General features: G+C 34.1%; 2 protein-coding genes across 5 annotated transcripts in view; both read left to right on the forward strand.

Annotated features, from left to right (window-relative positions):
* LOC136034732 (negative elongation factor D-like) overlaps window positions 1-3,523 on the forward strand; it is a 58,934-nt gene extending 55,411 nt beyond the window's left edge. Inside the window, exons 9-10 of the mRNA XM_065716101.1 lie at window positions 1,172-1,442; window positions 3,243-3,523. Coding sequence (XP_065572173.1) covers window positions 1,172-1,442; window positions 3,243-3,277 — 306 coding nt within the window. The 3' untranslated portion in view covers window positions 3,278-3,523. The remainder of the gene's footprint in view (window positions 1-1,171; window positions 1,443-3,242) is intronic.
* LOC136034734 (uncharacterized) overlaps window positions 1-22,375 on the forward strand; it is a 119,049-nt gene that overhangs the window by 59,787 nt on the left and 36,887 nt on the right. Inside the window, exons 1-3 of one of the 4 annotated variants that reach the window (XM_065716105.1) lie at window positions 8,865-9,036; window positions 10,231-10,546; window positions 13,351-13,810. In XM_065716105.1, the coding sequence (XP_065572177.1) occupies window positions 13,368-13,810 (443 nt within the window). In that variant the 5' untranslated portion in view covers window positions 8,865-9,036; window positions 10,231-10,546; window positions 13,351-13,367. Of the gene's footprint in view, window positions 1-8,864; window positions 9,037-10,230; window positions 10,547-13,350; window positions 13,811-22,375 lie in introns of those variants that run through there. The other 3 variants (XM_065716104.1, XM_065716102.1, XM_065716103.1) reach the window with 3 other exon arrangements.

Below are 22,375 nucleotides of genomic sequence, written 5' to 3' on the forward strand. Positions count from 1 at the left end.
AAAGCATATGGAATGTCCATAAACAGGGTAACAAGCATCCAGTTTGTCAAAAACTGATTGTAAACAGCGTTGCCAACGCTTTGAAATAAAGCGTACCAGTTTTCCAGCTAAAATTGCAACGAAGGAGATTAATGTGTACCAGATGAAAATTTTCAATAAACCAAAAGTTGAACAAATATCTCAGTCAGAAAGGAGCAATTATAATAAAAATATACCAGAAGATTCGTATTTTACCATAATACGAATTGTACCATTCGTATTGTAACAATTTCAAATGAAAAAAGTTCACATCTGATTAACTGTAGCTGTTGTTTTTAAAGAAATCAAATGTGATGAGCAGAAACACAAGGCAGCGTGACTTCCCTCTAGTATTTGGTGTGTCCGAGTTGTCCTCTGATATGTGATTTTATTAAAATGAAAAAGTATTTTAGTATAAAAATTTACTTAGAGTCTATGTTGAATCAACTAAAGTCATATATAGGTCAAAAGCATTTTAGTACCTTGATGTTAGAAAATTTAAGTAATTTTTTTTCTATTAGTAATTGAGCCAAAGCAAGATCACCTCTCTCAAAGTTTAATTCATTTTGACGTTATTTTAAAGTTCAAACTTGTTTGGATTGGAGCTCTGAAAATCGTTTTATCTTGCTCACTATTAGAAGCATTCCTTGATTAGACTTATTTTTTAATAAACTATTGTAAATAGTATTTAGTTCATATTCTCTCTCTCTGTCATTATTAATCTCCTTATAGGCAATTTTTTTTTTAGAGATTAAAACATCATCTTTAGGGGATTGTTGTAAAAGAGATCAAGGTGAAGATTAAGTCAGAAGACTTGACATACACAATAGTATGTAGCAGTTACCAAATCCTTGTCTTTAAGCTTATCATCTGGGACTTGTCCAATAACAACAAGTAATTTCATCACTTTTTTCTGTCGTTATTGTCTTTGTTTTTCTACTGTATTGCATAGCATTTGTGCTCTTTTCGCTATATATGTATATTTCTTCAAAACACTACGTAATTGTATTAAACGTATTTTTACTGTACATGATGTGACATATCGTGAACTCTGAAGTAGTTTTTGAACTGTTTTAATTATTGAGGTAGTGTTCATTTCTTTTGAAACTGTTTTTGTATCGTACTGCCCAATAATAAAATAACTTAATTTTAGCTGGAGCTTCGCAAGACTCTCTTAGATAGGATGGTAAATCTACTAAGCCGTGGCTACGTTGTACCTGTAATAAAATACATTAAACAATGTTTTCAACGATGTGAAACTGACGTCTCTCTAATTCGGTATTTTGTGCTGGAAGTATTAGACATAGTATCCCCACCTTATACACCAGAATTTGTCAAATTATTTTTACCAATGGTTAGCAATGAAGAAATTACAGGTTCTTTAAAAGGAGATTTAGAGAATGAACCAGTATCTGATTTTATCAGTAAGTATTGAAACAGTAACTATGTTTGAAATTAGATACTTTTCTAATTTGAAATAGGTTGTATTAATGTTTTTACATCGAAATGCTCACTGTGAATCACTATGAATCACACTGTATGAATCACATCTCTCGCTACTATTGGTGGCTTGGGCTTTTGGTCTCACAATTATTCCTAGTCCATATTTAGATAATAGTTTTGTAAAAAGTAAACTTAGAGAAGAATATTAGTTTTACTTAGGTAGCTCTTGTGCTACATCAATCAAACTTCTAGGATGTATGTATAGTCTTAGTAAGGGCTTGGGAGATGTTTCCATAGCCACACTTTTACCCCTCAAACTTTGAATATATTTGAACTTTGAATATATTTAGTGTTTTGTGAAAGGAAATTTCAGTAATGTAAGGAAGTGTTACCAAAGTTTCTATCTTCAATCCTCCTCTGCTTGTAAGGCTCGAAAAATTACTCAGTTTGGCCTGGATTAGGCCCTAAGTCTTGAAACCGATTTCTCGGGGTCCGCTGTCACAAAAGGCAGATTCTAAATGCAGGAGAAAAGATCACAGCTGGAAGATTAAGTTGGGCGTAGGTACAATCCTAAAGGTTTAAGTAACGTAGGAGAACAACTCTATAATGTAGCGAAGAGCTATTATTACTGGTTTTACCTTATAAATTGCTATCGGCCTTGTTGTATTGATTGGTAACGGTTAGGAGCTGCTATCTAACTCACTCAATTTACTATTGCTCAAAACAGTATGCACCTTGCACAGTCCTAATGAACGTTTTTTTGATAATTTTTCGGGCCCTACTTTTGGGGAAATCAAATGTTATTTTTGATCTTATGCAATAGGACTCCCCAAGTATAAAGACTTAAGGACAGAAGTTTCTAGCCAACTAAAAAAGAGTTTTTTATGTCCGTTTACAGGCCCTTTTGGGGGGAGATAACAATTTTCTGTATATTAGGCTCATTTTGGTCCAATGAATGAAGGTTTTAAGCTGTTCTGTAAAATATCTGCCCATTTCTTGGATCCCTAATAAAAAAACAATACATAGAATATCATTGTAGTCCCTTATTAAAATGTATGAAAGTATGCATGCAATTGCTATTTTTTTTATTATTTTTTACTAATAAATTTCATTGCAAAGGATGTTGGACACATAAAGAATTTTTAGATCCAGAAAATGTAACATCAAGTTCGCCATGTAAAAAATCTTATAGGTCTTTTTTAGTCTTTTTAGAGGTTTTTTTTTCTAAATGATGGTTTAATCTAAACGTTATCATTTGTTGTTTTGTAATTTGGTTGCTCAGCCTACATTATACCATACTGTTTGGAACCCTTCAAACTTGATAATTGCTTAATCTCTGGTTTTTAAGGCATGTTTTCTCTGGATTGAAATACGAAAAAAAAACGCTTTAGTATATGGCTTTCATATTCTTTTTTCTTCTTCTTTTTCTTTGAGTTATATGATGCAAAACTAAGCATCAGCAAAGAGACTATTTATCACAGCAAAAATTTGTCACTGAAGGTTCTTGACGGGACTTCGTTTTTCAGGTGTTCAAATCAAAACGTATTTTTTGATAAAAGCGTCGCTTATTTTTAGTCATATGTCTTCTATACTGCTAATAAACGTGCTCTACCTAATGGTAAAGCTAGTGAAATCGTAAGATATCTCATCTTAAATTTTTCTTTTGTGTACAACAAGTCTTTTCCGTTTTAGATCTTTTTCTATCCTCAAGTATGCCTGTGTTTCTTTGTTCGTTTTTATATCTCTACTATCATCACATTGGAATTTCTTTTATGTTTCAGGTCATTGTAAAGCAACCTTGGAGCAAGTTCAATAGGCAAAAAAGTGTAATCATCCTAATGAAGAAACAGCTAGACCTGTGAAAACGTTTATGTTTTTTTCCTTCCTCCGGGGTATATCTTGTACGAAATGGCTAAGATTCACTACTGGTGATGCCAAGTTCCAATATAACCCGTCATTACGAGAGCCAACATAAAAATTGAATATCTTAAATGTTTTTTTTTTGTTATGGAATTTTTTTCTCTTGAGTCTTTTTCCAAACAAATATATACATATATTTCAATCTTGATACATGACAGTTATTGTTTGCTGATAGATGGCATATATGTGAATTTTAAGAAATCGTGATTTGAAAAAATTGAGAAATTTTTCAATTTGCCATGGATTTTGAGAAATCAGGTTCTTAGTTGGTTTGTGCGCGGCAGAGAAAAAGAAAAGGTAGAAAAAAAGGAGTACGAATCAATTTCATTAGGTGCTTATTCGGAATTACGAACTATACTTTCATTTTCTAATATACATTGTTGAAAAAAAATAGTCACAGCAATATATAGTTCCTTTGGGGAGCTCCCCCCCCCCCCACAGTCCTTGTGGACAGTCCTTGTGAGATAAATAAATATTACAGTGTAACTTTATTAAAGTAAAACATACCAAATGCATAATTTCACAAACTGTGTTTGGTATCTGGCAACGTTGACATTTAAGGACTTATGCTGTTATTTACTACAAATCTGAGGCTAATATTACAAAATAGAAGTTCAATATCAAATATGTTTTGTAGCTAATTGAAAAAGGCCCCTGGATTTTCGCCAGATGTATAAGGATTTCTGAGGCTGTTGATTACAAATCTCAGGATAATATTGCAACAGAGAAAGCTAAATTCATTGTATGGTTACTATTATAAGACGACTCCCCTTTAGACGATGACACCACTACGATTATGAGTGTGACACTACTAGGGTTTTGACTCTACAATTAATTAGCATTAACTGCTATCATATCTATGAACCAGCATTACTGTTAGTTGTACATATACAGAAACAATGTCAATTCAAAACAAACAGTAAGTAAAAAAAAAGGTTTTCCCATTTAAGTACATTGCAAAGTTGAAGGAACTATCTTATATCATATATTAAATCTAAAACGAGCAGAAAGTACTATCTTTGAAGAAATGTAAATCAAAAACGAAAAGATATTAAATGGATTTGAAAAATAAAAATAAATCCGTACAAATAAGAGAAGGGTTCCCCTCCTCAGACCCATAAAAGGCTAAAAGTAATATCAACAATATTGGAAACAGTTTTTTTTTTTTTTTTTTTTGAACTTTGAAAAAGCAATAATGTCCAAACTTTCTGAGAGATACCAACATATTTGTAACAGTCACTTCAGTTTTATTTGAAGCTACAGTGATGACTGGTCAAGTGTGGTTCTGAAGCGTGGGCGCTCCGAAAAACGAAGGAAAATTTTCTAGATGTTTTACAGAGAAATTGTCTACGAATTATTACCGTATACTGACTGTATTTCACACAGTAGGCTGTACGAAAAGTGTGGTTCAATCCCACTGTCTAGGGCGCTGAGGGAAAGGTTGAGATTTCTAGGACGTACTCTGCGGATGAAGGGGATGACAGATTGCCCAAGTTTGTCTTTTTGGCCTGCCGTCTAAGGCTAGACGAAAGCAGGTCGTTCTCGATTGGGCTGGGAGGATGTCATAAGCAAAGGTTTAAGGGGAATTGGAAATTCCTGGGAGAGTGTAAATAGAGAAGCTTTGAATAGATTGGGATGAAAGAGGAGCGTGCATAGCTGTGTTAGCCTCAGGTGGCTTGGTGTTGCGGTAAGCTGCTAGAAGTAGTAGTAGTATTTCAATTTTATCATTTCTTTTTTTTTTTTTTTTTTTTTTTTTAAGTGAGAAATCAATGATTTGTCCGTGTTGCGCTAAGCTGCTACAAGCAGTAGTAGGATTTCAGTTTTATTATTTCTTCTTTTGATTTTTTTTTTTTTTTTTTTTTTTTTTTTTTTTTTTTTTTTTTTTTTTTTTTTTTTTTTTTTTAGTGAGAAATCAATGATTTTGTCTTTTTAAATCTAAACCTTTCAAGCCAACAGAAAACCAGCAAATTAAACTTTCAGCAAAGCATGTTTATTTAGTAAAGAGGCAAAAATTTGCTTTCTGAACATCTTTTTCCTTGATATTTTGAAGAGACTTGTAAATGGCTCTACAACTTCGAGAAATCTGCTCAAACATGGAATCCCGACAATAACTGAAAGTTTCATTCTCCCGGCGAACTGTTTATCATTATAATATTAAAGAAAGTTTGTCCTAAAAGTGATTGTTGACTCTATTTGGCTAATGAATTAAGCTTTTTATTTACTTTCTAGTAGCAAGTTTCCGTACAGAATAAAACATCAAGGTTCAGGCACGTAAATGGGAGGGGGTGGATGATAATTTGCATAAGAAGCGCTCAAAAATTCCAAAAAAATTGAATTCCAAGGGAGGAGGGTGGTTAACACCCCCTCCCTCCCCCAGAGTAGGTCCCTTGGCATTTGATCAATTTGGCAGTCCAATTCTAACGTGATAATCAAAAGTGAATTCTTTTCATTACGAAATTCGGCAAACGAATAGAATTACGATAGACCATGCAGGATTCATTGTTCTGTTTACTTCATCATTTCCACATCAGTTGCTCAATTTTTTTCTAGTAATAATTTACTTTTACTGAGAAGAGTACAATTCTTAATCGTTAAGATTATGGGAGGCAATTCCTAATCTTGGTTAGATACAGTTTTCATTACATTTTTAACAATTTATTCTGCAAAAAAAATTTCAATCTAACAAGTCTCAGCCCGGGCTTGTGTTGACGCAAGCCAACATAATTGTAAGAAAATTGCACATCTACAAACACAGATTTACAAAAATCTCAAGTAATGGGTTTATTTGCATAATAAATAGAAACCTAATTACACCTATATTATTTTAGAAAATAAAACTTGACGGTGGAATAAATTGGAGATTTTGAGAATCGAATTTTTTTTTTCCGATTCAAATAATTATTCTGACTATAGGGAAATTCGTATATTTTCTCGATTCCAATTAATTGTCCAGACACCTGCTAGCCGTCAGTATATAGCAATTAGAGACTCAAATAAGGTAAATTAATTAGCACTTCTTAATTGCTTCTTAGCTTTTTGGACTAATGTGACATTCAAAGAAATTAAATTGACATATTCAAATGGAAGAAAATGGAAAGGCCTCAGAAAATAATGTTGTCTGATAATACAGAATATTCACATTCGTACTCTTTATTTTCTCCCCTTCCTGAGCAATTCCTACAGGTTAAAGTATTGCTGGATAGGAGCTGTGTAAGAACTGGACCTGATAAGAATTTTTCTCGGGTAAAGCTAATAGCAAATAATGTCTTTAGTAATTGGAGGATTTATAGTTATTAATTTTTAGTCAGCTTTCCGATATCCTAAGAAATTAGCTGATATTTGCCAGTTGATGAAAACGGTAAGAGTTGGTCAAAATGTTATCTGACATGGTGAACTCTGTGGTTCAAGCTCGCCTTCTTGAACAATATCTGAGGGCTAAAATATTACTGAATATAAATTGTGTACAATGTCCGGATGGGAGTGACTTACCTTTTTATCCAATTTTGGCTTTCAGCTCTTGTTCAATAAATATCAACCCACTGGGCCTAGAACGTCGGGAGAGGGCTCATTCTGACGGAAATAAAAAGTTTTGGTGTTCTTTTTAAGTGACCAAAAAAATCGGAGGGTAACTCAGTCCCCTTTCATACCACCTTTATCCCAAAATCGTCTGATTCAAATTTTGAGATAGCTGTTTCATTCAACATAGTTGAAAGACCCAATAGCTAAGTCTTTCAAGATAAAATGACCGCCATACAGATCCGGGGGAAAGAATTTCAAGTTATGAAATTTGCCCATTGTTTACGTATAGTATCAGTTATTGAAAAGTATGCATACATTTTTGGGTGGGAAGGGGAGGATGAATTTTCCACTGGGAGGGTTTTGTATGAGGAGGATTTTTGATGGAGAGAGAAGTTTCCAACGGGTGAACTTTTCAGGGAAAATTTTTACACTGAGTGAATTTTCCAAAATACCTATACGAAATTTCTTTACATTTCTTACTTCCTCTTTACTGATCCAATTTTACGTGTGGACGTGTTATAGGTAATTGTCCGGGGTTAGTTTTTGCAAGAATCGAATTGTCTTGAGGGTACATCTTTGAGGGGGGGGGGGGGCTGTGAAAATCTTTTTTTTATCTAATGAAGCTTAGAGACAAAAAAATTTATAAAGGCATAGGAACAGTATGTTAATTAAAGTTAAGGTATGTAAAAATGAAAAAAGTAAGTAATTACAAAAAATACACAAAAGATGGCCTACTCATAAAAACTAAGATATGAATTCCCAGTATTTAGTTCTGTTTAGTGTTGCCGAAGCGTTGGACGGATATTTTTTAACAATACCAATAGCTATGAACTTGGTGTTCAAGTTATCAAACACGAAAATATTTAATGCCTTTAGACTCAGTGTTTGTAAAAAGTAGCACATTACCAAAGTAAAACATTTAAACTAAGATTATGACAATGAAATAAAATTTTTCAATTTAATTTTTTTAATTTAATTTTGAATACTAAAACCAATATTAATGACACCTTTATACTTCACAAATGTCAAAAGTTAAATCTTATTTAAAGTGACAACTAGATAAGCAAAATCACTCCTTGAAAAAGAATTATAATAAAACACAAAAAACGTATCCGTTCAGAGGTTAATATAGAAATGCTCAGCATTCTGTTCTGGGGAAACATTTCTCATTATAGTTGCTTTGTATACCAGCTCATGGGTGCTCTTGCAATTCAAAGAAAAGTTGACGGCATATTTTTACCGATATATATACCGACATATTTTGCCCATTATTAAGTTGTTTTTCTTGTTTTTTTTCTATAATTTTATGAACTTTCTTGTGTACTAATTAATAATAAACAAATATATATTTAGGATCACCATAAAAAAGGGGTTCTTTGAATTGATGTTATCAATAGTTAGGCACTTATACTTTTGTTATTGACAAGGATCATTATTTAATTAGCATCCATTACTATGAAAAATTTGATTTTTATTTTTAATCCAAACAAACCACATAGAAAAAGGTGTTTGTGGAAACTGGAAATGGGTTACTCAGTCACAAATAAGAAAATATATTTTCCTAGTTAAGGGTCAAAATCTGTTGGCAGGTAGCTAACAATGGGACAACACACATTTTTCCATGTGTTTTCCTTATCATGCTCTTTTTCGTTTGGGTTCCTTATAAATACTTTATTGTCATAAATTTCCTGGGGGGGCATGGCCCCTTCCTGCCAGTTCCCATGAATAGTTTATGCTTTTTAATTTCATATAGAGAAATATACATTTTACTATTAATTAACAAAAACAAAGTGAACTTTGTTGTGTACAAAGTATCTACGTTAAATTTAATATTGGACCAAGATGCTTCACTGCTAGTCCCTGTCGCTGCAATGGAATCAGCATCAACCCCGCGTTCAATATAGCTTATTGCAATAAGCGAAATTGTGCTAGTGAACGCCGTATTGACAGCAGGCCAATATTACGCCAAGAATTTGAAAATTAAATAGACGGAAAAATAAATTTATAAGAAATGAATCTGCAAAAAATGAGTGTAACTTAGACTCAACAATAAATGAGATCTATATTCGTAGTGTTTATGTTTGGAGTCTGAGGGTTACCTATGAATTGTGTTCGGATCTCTAACTAGTCAAGCAGGTATTTCTCTAACCATGATTGGCTCTTTATTAAGGTAGTGGTGTTGCTGCAACCATGACTAGAAATGGGCAGTAGAATCAGTAGCACCAGCGTATCCTCTTTATTTTTGATAAAGTAACACTGAAATATCACAGAGAATTGAGTACTTATGTTTTATGCTGCCAACATTCAAGTTTATGCTGTACAAAACTTGAGAACAAACTGCTGTTATTTTTCTGTATTAAGAAACAATTAGGCCTAAATTACTCTTAGTGTAAAAATCCATGACAGGTGACAGAATACATTAGAATTAGGCCTATGTAATTTGGACTAGGCCTGTATATTTGCAAATTAGGGGATAGGGGTTAGGTTTTTTTTTTATTTTTATTTAAGAATTAACAATGCTTCTTGACTACTAAGGTACCTGTGTTGGCCCTGCAGTGCATTCCTGCAGCATGATTTGATCTCTGGGTCCTGTATTACCAAGCTAAGGTCAAAAGGTGTTAGGTTTGGTTACCCCCTCCTTAATTTGCAAATTTATTGCTAAAATTTGACTCTCAAGTATTGTATTTTTATTTTGTTTTGGTATTTACATAAGGTTTAACTTCAATTCTCCAGTGTTTACAGTAAAATAGCCTAAGTATGATAGTATGAAAACCATACACAAGATAATAAGTTACCTTTCAGGCTCAAAATAGAATTTGTCTCAGAAGCAATTATTGAATCTGGAAAAAGCATAAAAAAGGGCATCAGGTGATATATTCACTATTTTCCTAGCTAAATTAAGTGAGTTTGCATATGTTCACCAGAATAGGGTTTCTCCAGAAAAGAGCCAGAGTAGAAAACTAGCTAAAACAAAAGAATTTTTTGGAAGAACCAATTTTATAAAAATGGTTTGTGGTTTAGCTTGCACTTTTGAGGTAGCCTATTAATGTAAAATGAAGTAGGCTGTGTTTAGGAACAATAGATCTATTGGTAAATCTTTAGTTGGTTATAGGCTATAGGCTAATTTAGCTACAAAGAAAGTGAAAATATCATTTGATGCTTTTTTTTATGCTCTGTCATATTTCAAAAATAAAACTCCCTTACCCTACAAGGCTATACAAGCTGAAACTCCCAACTCTGGTTTATAGAAGAAGACAGGGTGATGCCATTCTGGTTCATAAACATATTAATTCAAAGGCATTTTCTGATCTCCTTCCTCTGGGATTTCAGGATTCTTATACAAGGAGACATAACTTACTCCTCAGAGCAGCAATGTGCCCATTTTCTGACCAACCATGTTGCCAACCTCTAGAACAAATTCCTGCCATATATCATCGCTGACCAAACCACAAACAGTTTTAAGAACCATCTCAACAGCAAATAGTCAACAAAAGAATAGAAGTATAACTGGGAAGTGCTCAAGTCAGCAACATCAAGCCACTAGTCAAGTATACATATTCATCTGTGTGTCACATATTATTATCTCTGGAGTTTCTACAAGGAAAAATCCTTAGATTACTCCAAGCTACAATTTAAGGTAATTAAGGTAATTGCTTATTCTAATAACTTATTGATAAACTAGTGATATGTTTTTAACCAATTTTCAATACCTTTGCTTTCTTTCTTGATAACTTTCTTGATTCTTTCATTGATAACTTCTTTCTGTGGTTGCAAAAATGAAACACCTTTGGGGTTGCTTTAAGGGCTCAAGATGCAATTAGCCCCAAAAGCAATTACTATAATAATGATAGAGCATAAAAAGGGCAACAAATGATGTTTTCACTTTCATCCTAGCTAAATTATATAGCCAACTACAAATTTACTGAACTATTTTCAAAAGTGAGGGTGATCAAACATCCCCTCCTTCATTTTCATTATAAAAATCAGTATGGAAACAAGGTGTGACTTGCAAAGTTAGTTATCCTTGCCCTAGGGGCTGTGGGTAGGGGTGTATTTATGGGATGAAGGTCCCCGGTCGCCCAAAATTTCCAAAGATTTTTCTCATAAGAATTTAATATCTTGCTCTAAAGCAATCCCCTAAATTTTACTTGTACAGTTTGATAATATATAAAGAGTGCTGCACATCAATGAAATTTCTCCCCTTTACAGATCTTCTTTTGCTCTTATATATCTGGCTAGTTTGATAGAGCCTACTTTACTTTTAAGATCTCTCTGATGTCCTTAGTCAAGAGTTGTGATTCCCTTGACTATCCTATTTTCAGCTCAAATCTACAGCAAGTCTTGTTTCATATTCATTATGATTATGTTTGATCAGGTTCAAAGCTGCAAAAGCTGGATTGCTAATATTTGACTTGATGTAACTCAGTGATATTTTAAAAGAAAGTGCAATTTATATTGACAGGTAACATAATAACAAAGCAAAATTTTCTATGATCACTTTATCAATTTCTGTTGTGTTATCAATCAAGAGTTTGCATTTTCTTGCAAGGGTAGGAGGTACTTGTCTAATCTCATTCCTGACAAAACCATTCCAGTTGTAGGGTTATTAATAACTGGTCTTTTTTAAAACAGCTATATTTTGTATTTTTAAATGCTTTAGGAAGATTGAACATTATGAATGATGCAAATTTGAATAGTTGCCCTCCAATCTTTTGGAATCAATAAGTTCATAACTCTATGAACTGCTCTGTTCATAGAGTTATGTTCATAGAGCTACTCTATGAGAAGCTCTGTTGCACAGCAGAGTGCTTTTTTTTTAAGTGAGTTTTATTTACTAAGTAGTTTTAGGAAATGAACAGACTGATTTTCCAACTTTTCTTTTTTCATCAAATTCAAAATAAATAGAAGGTGAGGCTTTTTTAATTTTTTTGGAAAGTTAGAGTGAAATGAAGACAGAAACAAGAACTAGAGTTACAGTGGCTCTTTTACAAATACCAAATTTCTGATCTAATTACTCAAGCAGAAAAAAAAAACAATTCGCAGATTTGTTGCTTGTTCTTACCAGCAATGTATGCTGAAAAACCTTTATCAAATAAGAGATGAGATTTATTGATTAGCCAAGATATGCAAGAACTGATTGTTTGACAGCAATATTTGAATTTGATGCAATATTTGCACAGGGCAAGGCTATTTAAAGGCATATCTCCAATATCTCAGGAACAGCAAATTGTACTAAGTTGAAACCCCCATGGAATGCTGAGAGGTGGCGTTGAACTGAATGAAAACATATTATGTATGTCCTGGTTGGTAAAAGGGCATATAATAGATATGTCAAAGACAGCTGGGTGTATTAAGTTGAAAATTATTTAAAAAAAGTTATTGGGGTATTGAACTAAATAAATTGCAACTATGTGTATCCAGATTGCCAAAAGAGTGTATCCATAAAATCTCTGAAGCAGCAAAGGCCATTAAGTTGAGACATTCAAAGAATGTTGAGGGGGGTTTTAAACTAAATTAATAAGCACTATGTACATCAAGGTTGCCAAACCTGGATTATTGAGGTATTGTCAATACCTCTAGGCAGGCTAAGGTTATTAAGTTGAAATTTTAGGGAATGTTGAGGGTGATTATAAACTAAATCAAATACATGCTGCATTTAGGTTGTCTCTGGAGTTTGTTCAATATCACAGAAACGTTCTACAGTATTACGTAGAAACTTTCAGGGAATGTTAAAGGGATGTTGATCTAAATCAAAAGACAATATTTTTAATCCAGGTCGTCTGTAGGCTGAATTGCTAGTATCTTAAGAATGGTTAATGCTATTCAGTTGAAACTCCTATATTTCTAGGTCTGGTAGATCTGTTCAAAAGGACATCTCTCTCTCTCTCCCCTCCCTCATCTTTCTCTCTCTCTCTCTCTCTCTCTCTCTGTCTCTCTCTCTCTCTCTCTCTCTCTCTCTCTCTCTGTCTCTCTCTCTCTCTCTCTCTCTCTCTCTCTCTCTCTCTCTCTCTCTCTCTCTCTCTCTCCCACTCTTTTCTATCTTTCTTTTGTTCTTCCATTTTTTGGTGTTCTTGTTTAAATAAAGCATATGTTTTCTTCGCACTCCTTTACAGGGTGTTAAGTCTTAGTGGTCATCATCATGTTTATTGATTTTTCAGATGATTTTTGTGAGTAAAGCCAATCTAGCAAGACTTCCCTTTCCAACTAAATTATAAGTAATCTGGACATCCTACTCCTGCATACTCAGTGGGTTTTTCTTTAATTTTTCTTATATAATACTGTTCTTGTAATGACAAGATTTAAAATAATAATATTTCAAATAATTTGGTTTGGGGACAGGTGTAAAATAATTTAACATTACCATTATATTTTTTAACGGTTATATTAGACAACTAAAAGATGATATCACCTGGGGTATTGGCTTTGTTTGATCACTTTTTACTCTTATAGGTATAATCTGTACTATTATGACGCCAAAAGCTTTTAGCTTTTTTATTGTTGTGGCTACATGTGAAATGCAATCACTACATTCTTCTGTTGGTGATCTTGCTGCTATAAGTAACGAACTCTCCATTGGTAAAGAGGAATATAAAAGAATATCGAAGAATACAGAGATACCAATGTATGGTGACTGTTGGACTGCTGCTCTCAAATCTTTAAATGAAGGCTGTTCAGCTTTAACTGAAAGGAGTCAGAGTAATCTGGCTTTGAAATTTACAAATTGCTTATTAGATATGACTGGCCAAGAAATTGTTGAGTGTGATACTGATGAAGATCTTAGATTGTGCCTTGCAAGGATGAAGGATAGGCCATTTACAGTCTATCAGAATTTCTTTACGAGTACCAGAAGCATGTGCCACTTTCTTAGGATTCAAGTCTGGCACCAAGAAACAGAGCTGACTATTGGGAGGTATGAAATAGTTTACTACTATAATTGCTTATAATATACAACATAGCATGTCAGGTTTATATTGATAATATTAAATAAATAAAAAATCTGAATGGTGGTTGTAGGACTTTTTCACCATTTGCCCAATTCACTTGGGGAGGAGTTTAGTGATGGTAAGTTCTGGGTGTACTGGTGGTACTTTGTGAGCTAGAATGATGCAGCTTCAAAATTTTGAATGGAAACGCCTATCCATCTCTACATCTTTGAATTCTATGGTGAAAACAAGACATGTCATCTACACAAGAACTTTTTTTTGAAGATGCCTGATGTATTTATACATTGCAGCAAAATCAAGTCTTTGATGGTGTTTGACCTGTCAAACTTGCTTGTAAACTTCAAGCTCCTCTAAGGTTTGGTTAGAACATTTTTAGATAACATTTAAAGCATAAAATTTGTTCCACTTTTCATGTAAAATGTGAGCGTGTATTTAGAAGTCCTCCCTACAGACGATATTTCTTTTTTAGTAAACTGATAGCTCAAGTTTTTGTCAATAGGCATTGCTTAGTCGAAACCAAGGTAGGAATGGTGTGGTGCTGGGAAAAATACTGTATTTGCCAGTGATAGTACTTGCTGGCCTTGATCATAATTTTGTCACACACTTCATGTTAAAGGTTTTCATGCCGATTGGTAGAAATCTACTAAATGCTGTCTTTCAACTATTTGTAAGAGAGCAATCATACGTAATGCTTAAAGTACTAAAGACGTCAGAAGCAAAATATTTTTAATCCATGACTCCATCTAAGGTTTATTCCTATCTGAAAACCAGGATTTTCTTCAAATCTTCTTTTGGTCGTTTCACCATTACTGCCACAGCAGTGAACAGTGAAATAAAAACGTAAAGTGATTCGGTAAACTTGACGAAATTTTTCGTTTGCAGAAATTCAAACGAAAAGAAAGTCTAATTCTTATCCAAATTCTTCAAACAATTTATGCATAAACTACTTATTTTCTACTGATATTTGAAACCGTTTCTACTTCCAATCTACTTATTTTTTGGACTTCCCTGCTTCTTTTTGAACCATGCCGAGTAGAAACACTGGGGTAGAGCTATGGTATAGGATAGAATTTTCTATATTATGCTATATATATTTTTCCGGAGGAAATGTAATATTTAGAAGAAGATTCGTGGTCTTGAGACTGTAGCCCATAAGCCCCACTGAAAGTACACATGACGTACCCATACTGGTCACAGGAGTTGCAAGCCCACAGTCCGAATACCAGTGAGGATAGAACTTGTAAAACCCGTGGCCCTGTCACAGCCGTGTTACCATACGCTACACTAGAACTGCCAGTAGTGCCACTGGTGGCACTGGTAACATACAATTCATATTTGCTATAATGCGGAGGAAGTGACTGACATTCTAGTAAAAAATTGACAATGTAAACTTGAGAAGTTCTCATAGCTGGATTAATTTTGTAATTTTGTATCTGCCTATATGATCGCCTATGACGGCAAATCCCAACCAGGCAGTAATCTTCACAGTCAAACTTTAACGCAAAGAGAAATTTATTGTGGAGGGGGGCAACCCCTTCATATACGAAATAATTTTATGTTCGTTTTGAGTTTTAATGTTGCTCCTTACTTTCAGTTAAAAGCAACCCTGTTCTTTATTTAATTTCTGATCATTTTTCAAATAGTGTCAGTAAATTTATTGAACCCTCCATGTATTACCTACCCCTCTTCATAGGAAACTCCTCTGTGGAATTTTCTTCCTACTTAAACCCCCACCCCTCGAGGAATCCCTCCAGACAGATCCATCCTCGCTGAAAATCCCCTGTAAAATTTCTTGCGGACAATTCACCCTGAAATGTTTTTCTTTATATGCTTTAATTTGAAAAACACTCATTTAAAATCGTATTCTTGATCGTTCCGGAAATCTGTCCCTTCCATAGAAGTTTTTTCTCGGGCATCCAAACACGGTGAAAATAGCCCCCGGATAATTCACTCGGAACATCTCCACATGCAAAATGAAGTTGGCAAAGAGAAAGGAAGAAAATTAAAAATAATTTCGTGTTGGCAGTGGTGCCGTATGGGGGCTAGGGGGGAGTTGCCCCCCAATAATTTAGAGAAAAACTATAATCCATTAAGTAACTTTAAAACTGTTGTTAGTTTTAAGCCTCAAATTCACTATTAACTTCGATCAGAGAAATAAGTTCGACTGTTTTCAATAACTGAATTAGACTAGGGTATGTTAATTTTGTGTTTCAAGCTAGATTAAGTAATTATTTGATACTTGGTCAAGGCTATTGCATAGGGCAGTGCCGAAGGAATTCAAATCTACACAAGTCTAAGAACCTAAAATCCCGAATTTTGAATGGTATTACGTTTTTGTTGCTATTAAAACTAGTTGGATTGGCGCCAATCAAGGTAGAGGAGTATTTGCCTCGTAGATTTTTCTCCACCCCTTGATTACAAAAAAAAATTTTATTTGGTATTTTCATGGAAAAAAAGAAGAAAAAATTACACCCCTCCTCAAACTACTTATAAGTATAGAATTGAGGCGGTTGAGTAGGAAATATGTTAAAAAACACCGCTTAGACCTACTTAATAACGTGTAGAATAATTGTAGTTAACACGTTTTGACTGCAGCTGCACTATAGTTTACCCACCAACCCCCCTTGTATGCAAATATTAAAGCCAAATTACATATTCCCCGTGTATTTTGCCATACGTCACTCTTGTTTGAACCTGTGAAATTAAATAAAAAAAAAAAAATATTTAAGATATCAAAGATAAATATGAAATAAAAAAGGTAAGTTTTTTTTTTAACAAAAGTACACATTGTGGGTGTCATTTGGCACTTTATGATTACCTTCACTGCTCAGAATTAGCTAATAAAAGAGGTTCTAGTGTCCTAAATTTTCCGTGGAAACGTCAAGTTCCTATTGCAGGGATACTATAGTTCCATATGAGACAGCACAAGAGTTTTTTTTTTTTTTTTTTTTTTTTTTTTTTTTTTTTTTAAATGCAGTGTTGTATCCTGTTATTGATTTTCTAACTACAGAGATTGAAAGTAGGCTAGAAGAGAATAGTTTGGACGTTTTGAACAACTTAAAGAGCAATACTAGGTGCAAACGAAATGAACAAAGACAGTGTAAGCTTTTTGTGTAATTGCTATACGCTCGATTTTGAATGCTGCATATCTGAGCTACAGTGTTTTTACGGGGTTACTACTACTACTACTACTACTAATAACTCACTGCAGCACCAAGCCACCTGAGGCCAACACAGCTGCGCATGCTCCTCCTCCAACCTTATCTATTTAAAGCCTCCCTCTTTACACCCTTCCAGGAAGTTCCCATTTCATGGGTTCCCATTCAAAACAAGAACATTCTAGAAAGAGCATCTGTTTTTGCTGAAAAACGCTTGAAATGTGTGTTTCCTCTGATAATTGATCTATTTAAACTGTACTTCACTATTTCAATGAATTTTGCGTCGCGTGAAAGATCTTTTTCTTGCCTTTAATGGTTGAAGACGTACTACTGCAACACCACGGGGCAAGAAAGATTATCTTCACTGACACTGTTCGCGATTGAAAGAGAAGTACAAATTGACCTTGATAAAGTCATAAAGGAATTTAATATAGAAAAACATAGACGACTGCAATTTCTGGAACAAGTCTTTGTTTATTGTAAGTTTATCTTATGTGTACATTCATCTTATTTTGAAATATCATAAGATTCATGTTACAATAAAACTTAGAATTATCCTGTATTTTTGCTTTTGCTTTATTTCGCCCGCTTATTTCAATGCTATTCATTAATATAAAGCAACAAACCCACTACCAAATTAATTTAATAAAAAAACAATAAAAAGTAAAAGTTTAGCACAACAAATTTGTAATAGTTTAGCACAACAAACTTAATCTTACACAGTTACAATCTGTTCAAAATAGGGTGCAACCGAATAACACAATACTGTTATTCAGGCTGTTAGAACGGTGCTTGGTTCAAGTATAAGATAGAGCATCCTTTGCTGGGACGGGAGGGTGGGTATGGAGTAAGAGCAGGCTTCACATTGGTGGTGAAGCCTGCTGAAAAAAGCCGAGTGTATATAAAATTCACCTTAGCCCACGCAAAAGCTTTTTTAAATTATACTACTGTCGCATGTAGTAATTCATTGCTGATAATCTCAGTAAAAGCTTGATCGCTAGAACTTAATTTTATCTTTATTTAATGTTTTTTTAATGCATTATGTATTGTGTAATATTTTGAATTTAATCTGGTAGCGTCTTTGGTAAATGACAACTTTTCTTCAGTAGCGCTGAAATAAAAGTTCCCCCCCCCCCCAATAAAAATTCTGGCGCTACACACTTGTGTGTAGAAATTCTGTCAAATCCTCCCACTGTAAAATTTACTTTGGAAAATACACCCCCTTGGAATTTTTCTCCCCAAGGAAAATTCTCCCTTTGGAAACTCACCCCAAGCAGAAAATCTCCTCACGAAAAGTGTGTTTGCTCAAAAAACAAATATTTTACTTAAACAGTTGGACAATTTCAGAACTTACAGACGTCTGGGGACTCTGTCATGGACTCTGGGGGAGTCATTTTACCACTAAGGATATAGTTATTGGATCTTTCAAATACACTGAACAAAATCTACTAATCTACACTAATCTCAACATTTTGATCGGATAACTTGTCGAAAAAGGGGCGGGGATGGGAGCTAGTTCCCCTTCAATCTTTCCGGTCACTTTAATTTCCGTTTGAATTCACCCTCTTTCAATATTCTAGGACGGTTGTTTTGATACAATTACCCCTGGAAAAAACGCAAAAAATCACGTAATTGTGGTCTTGTGGCAAAAAATGCGAAATTCCACATTTTTGTATATAGGAGCTTGAAACTTCTAGCTGATTCTTTTGATGTATCTATTAAAATCGAAATTTCTGTTGTCTGGGCCCTAACTATCAAATACATGCAATTTTTCTTTTCTATGTAAAGGGTTTTCAGCCGCACTTTTAAGGCATTGATTTGTCTTTGAACCTAGTCGTAGGGTTACCTTGGTTTTGTATTAATTAAATTAAAAAAAAGTAATTTTTTTAGCTGAAAGTAAGGAGCGACATTAAAACTTAAAACGAACAGAAATTACTCCGTATATGAAATGGGTTGTCCCCTCTGCAATCCCTCGCTCTTTACGCTAAAGCTTTTAATTGTTTTGAAAAGTATCATTGTGGCAAAGAGTCAAACTTTAGCGTGAAGAGCGAGGGATTGCGGAGGGGACAACCCATTTCATATACGGAGTAATTTCTGTTCGTTTTAAGTTTTAATGTCGCTTCTTACTTTCAGCTAAAAAAATTACTTTTTTTTTATTTAATTTCTGAACGTTTTTGAATTAATGTATGTTTGGTTTTGGCTCCCCGCACATAAATTATTAAAATGAAATTTGTATATTAATTCTTTTTTTGGCTAAATGGCTTTCTCTTAGTTTTGATCAGACGATTTTGAGAAATAAGGGGTGGAGAAGGAGGCCTAGTTGCCCTCCAATTTTTCGGTTACTTAAAAAGGCAACTAGAACTTTTAATTTTTAACGAACGTTTTTATTAGTAAAAAATATACGTAACTTAAGAATTAACTTACGTAAAAAACTTTCATAACCTTATGTTTTTATTATGTATACGAGGGGGTTTGTACCCTCGTTAATACCTCGCTCTTTACACTAAATCGTAAGTTTTGTCCCAATTCTTTAAGAATGACCCCTGAATCAGAAAGGCCGTAGAATAAATAGTTGAAATTACTAAAAATACTTTTGCATAAAGAGCAAGGTATTTATCTCCTCCTAAATACCTTGCTCTTTATGTTAAAGTATTTTTAGAACCCCTCATATGCGTAAAAATCTCTGTTCGTTTTAAGTTTCAATGCTACTTCTTCCTTTTATTTGAAAAAAACTTTTTCATGTTTATTTTTCATTGTTATCTTATAGTAATGCTAGAAAATCCTGCGCCCTTTTCATTGAATTTTTCTTCCCCCATGACAGATTCCTCCAAGGGAAGATCCTCCAACATAGCTCCCTCTCCTCAGCCCCACCCCCAAACAAAATAAAATCCCCCTGAAAACGTCTTTACACTTCCCAATAACCATTACTATATGTATTAAATAAAAAAAACTATTTTTTTTTAGCTGAAAGTAAGGAGCGACATTAAAACTTAAAACGAACAGAAATTACTCCGTATATGAAATGGGTTGTCCCCTCCGCAGTCCCTCGCTCTTTACGCTAAAGTTTGACTCTTTGCCACAATTCTACTTTTTAAAACAATTAAAAACTTTAGCGTAAAGAGCGTGGGACTGCGGAGGGGACAACCCATTTCATATACGGAGTAATTTCTGTTCGTTTTAAGTTTTAATGTCGCTCCTTACTTTCAGTTAAAAAAAACTAGTTTTTTTTATTTAATTTCTGAACGATTTTGAATTAATGCATGTTTGATTTTGGCTTTCCGCACATAAATTATTGAAATGAAATTAGTATATTAATTTTTTTTGGCTAAATGGCTTTCTCTTAGTTTTGATCAGACGACTTTGAGAAATAAGGGGTGGGGAAGGAGGCTTAGCTGCCCTCCAATTTTTCGGTTACTTAAAAAGGCAACTAGAACTTTTAATATTCAACGAACGTTTTTATTAGTAAAAAATATACGTAACTTAAGAATTAACTTACGTAACAAACTTTTATATTCTTATATTTTTATTATGTGTACGAGGGGGTTTGTACCCTCGTTAATACCTTGCTCTTTACACTAAATCGTAAGTTTTGTCCCAATTCCTTAAGAATGACCCCTTAATCAAATAGGCCGTAGAATAAATAGTTGAAATCACTAAAAATATTTTAGCATAAAGAGCGAGGTATTTATCTCCTCCTAAATACCTCGCTCTTTATGCTAAAGTAATTTAAGAACCCCTCATATGCGTAATAATCTCTGTTTGTTTTAAATTTCAATGCTATTCCTTACTTTCATTTGAAAAAACGTTTTCATGTTTATTTTTTCATTGTTTTTTTTTTTTTTTTATAGTAGTGCTAGAAAATCCTGCGCCCTTTTCATTGAATTTTTCTTCCCCCGTGACATATTCCTCAAAGGAAAGATCCTCCCACAAGGCCCTCTCCCATCAACCCCACCCCCTCAAACCAAAAAAACCCATGAAAACGTCTGAACACTTCCCAATAACCATTACTATATGTAAACACTGGTCAAAGTTTGTAACTTGCAGCCCCTCCCTCAGGGATTGTGGGGGAGTAAGTCATTCCCAAAGACATAGTTATTATGGTTTTCGACTATGCTGAACAAAATGGCTATCTTAAAATTTTAATCTGTTGACTTTTGGAAAAAATGAGCATGGGAGGGGGCCTATTTGCCCTCCAATTTTTTTTGGTCACTTAAAAAGGGCACTGGAACTTTTCATTTCCGTTACAATGAGCCCTCTCGCGACATTCTAGGACCACTTGGTCGATAAGATGACCCCTGGGAAAAAAAAACAAAAAAAAAAACAAACAAATAAACACGCACCCGTGATTTGTCCTTCTGGCAAAAAATACAAAATTCCACATTTTTTAGATAGGAGCTAGAAATTTTTGCTACAGAGTTCTCTGATATACCGAATGCGATAGTGTGATTTTCGTTAAGATTCTATGACTGTTAGGGGATGTTTCCCCCTTTTTTCCAAAATAGGGCAAATTTTCTCAGGGCAAATAACTTTTGATGACAAAGACTAAATTAATTGAAACTTATATATTTAGAATCAGCGTAAAAATTCGATTCTTTTGATGTATCTTTTAGCATCAAAATTCCGACTTTTAGAGTTTCGTTTACTATTGAGCCGGGTCGCCCCTTTCTACAGTTCCTTACCACGAACTGTTTGAAAAGAAAATAATTCGGTATTTCGGGGCTTCTGACATTATTACTCCTTTGCAGAAGTTAGGCTCAAAATTGAAAAAGGATTATATTTTTTCTCTGGGCCCCTTCCACCTATTAGTTCGTTTATTTTCCCGTTAGTTTTCACTTTTTTTCGCTTTATAGTTGTGTTATCTCTTAGCAGTTCTTTCGTTAGTTGAGTTATGGTTGTGGTATATATGTTTTATCACTCGAATAGTTGTGTTATTTTCAAATTATACTCCATAATAGAGAGGCTCCGAACACCCAGCATTGTATATTAAGCTCTTAATTTGACGTTTTTTTCTAACGTGACCAGATTCGTCCTGCGCCCTTTTCATTGAATTTTTTCCCCCATGGCATATTTCTCCAAGGAAAGATCCTCCCACATAGCCCCCTCCCTCAACCCTACCCCCAAAACCAAAAAATACCCCTGAAAACGTCTGTACACTTCCCAATAACCATTATTATATGTAAACACTGGTTGAAGTTTGTAACTTGCAACCCCTCCCCCAGGGACTGTGGGGGAGTAATTCTTCCCCAAAAACATAGTTATTATGATTTTCGACTATGCTAAACAAAATGGCTATCTCAAAATTTTGATCCGTTGACTTTGGGAAAAAATTGGGCGTGGGAGGGGGCCTAGATGCCCTCCAATTTTTTTGGTCAC

The sequence above is a fragment of the Artemia franciscana genome, chromosome 13 (assembly GCF_032884065.1).
Source record: "Artemia franciscana chromosome 13, ASM3288406v1, whole genome shotgun sequence".
In the NCBI taxonomy this organism is placed as follows: Eukaryota; Metazoa; Arthropoda; class Branchiopoda; order Anostraca; family Artemiidae; genus Artemia; species Artemia franciscana.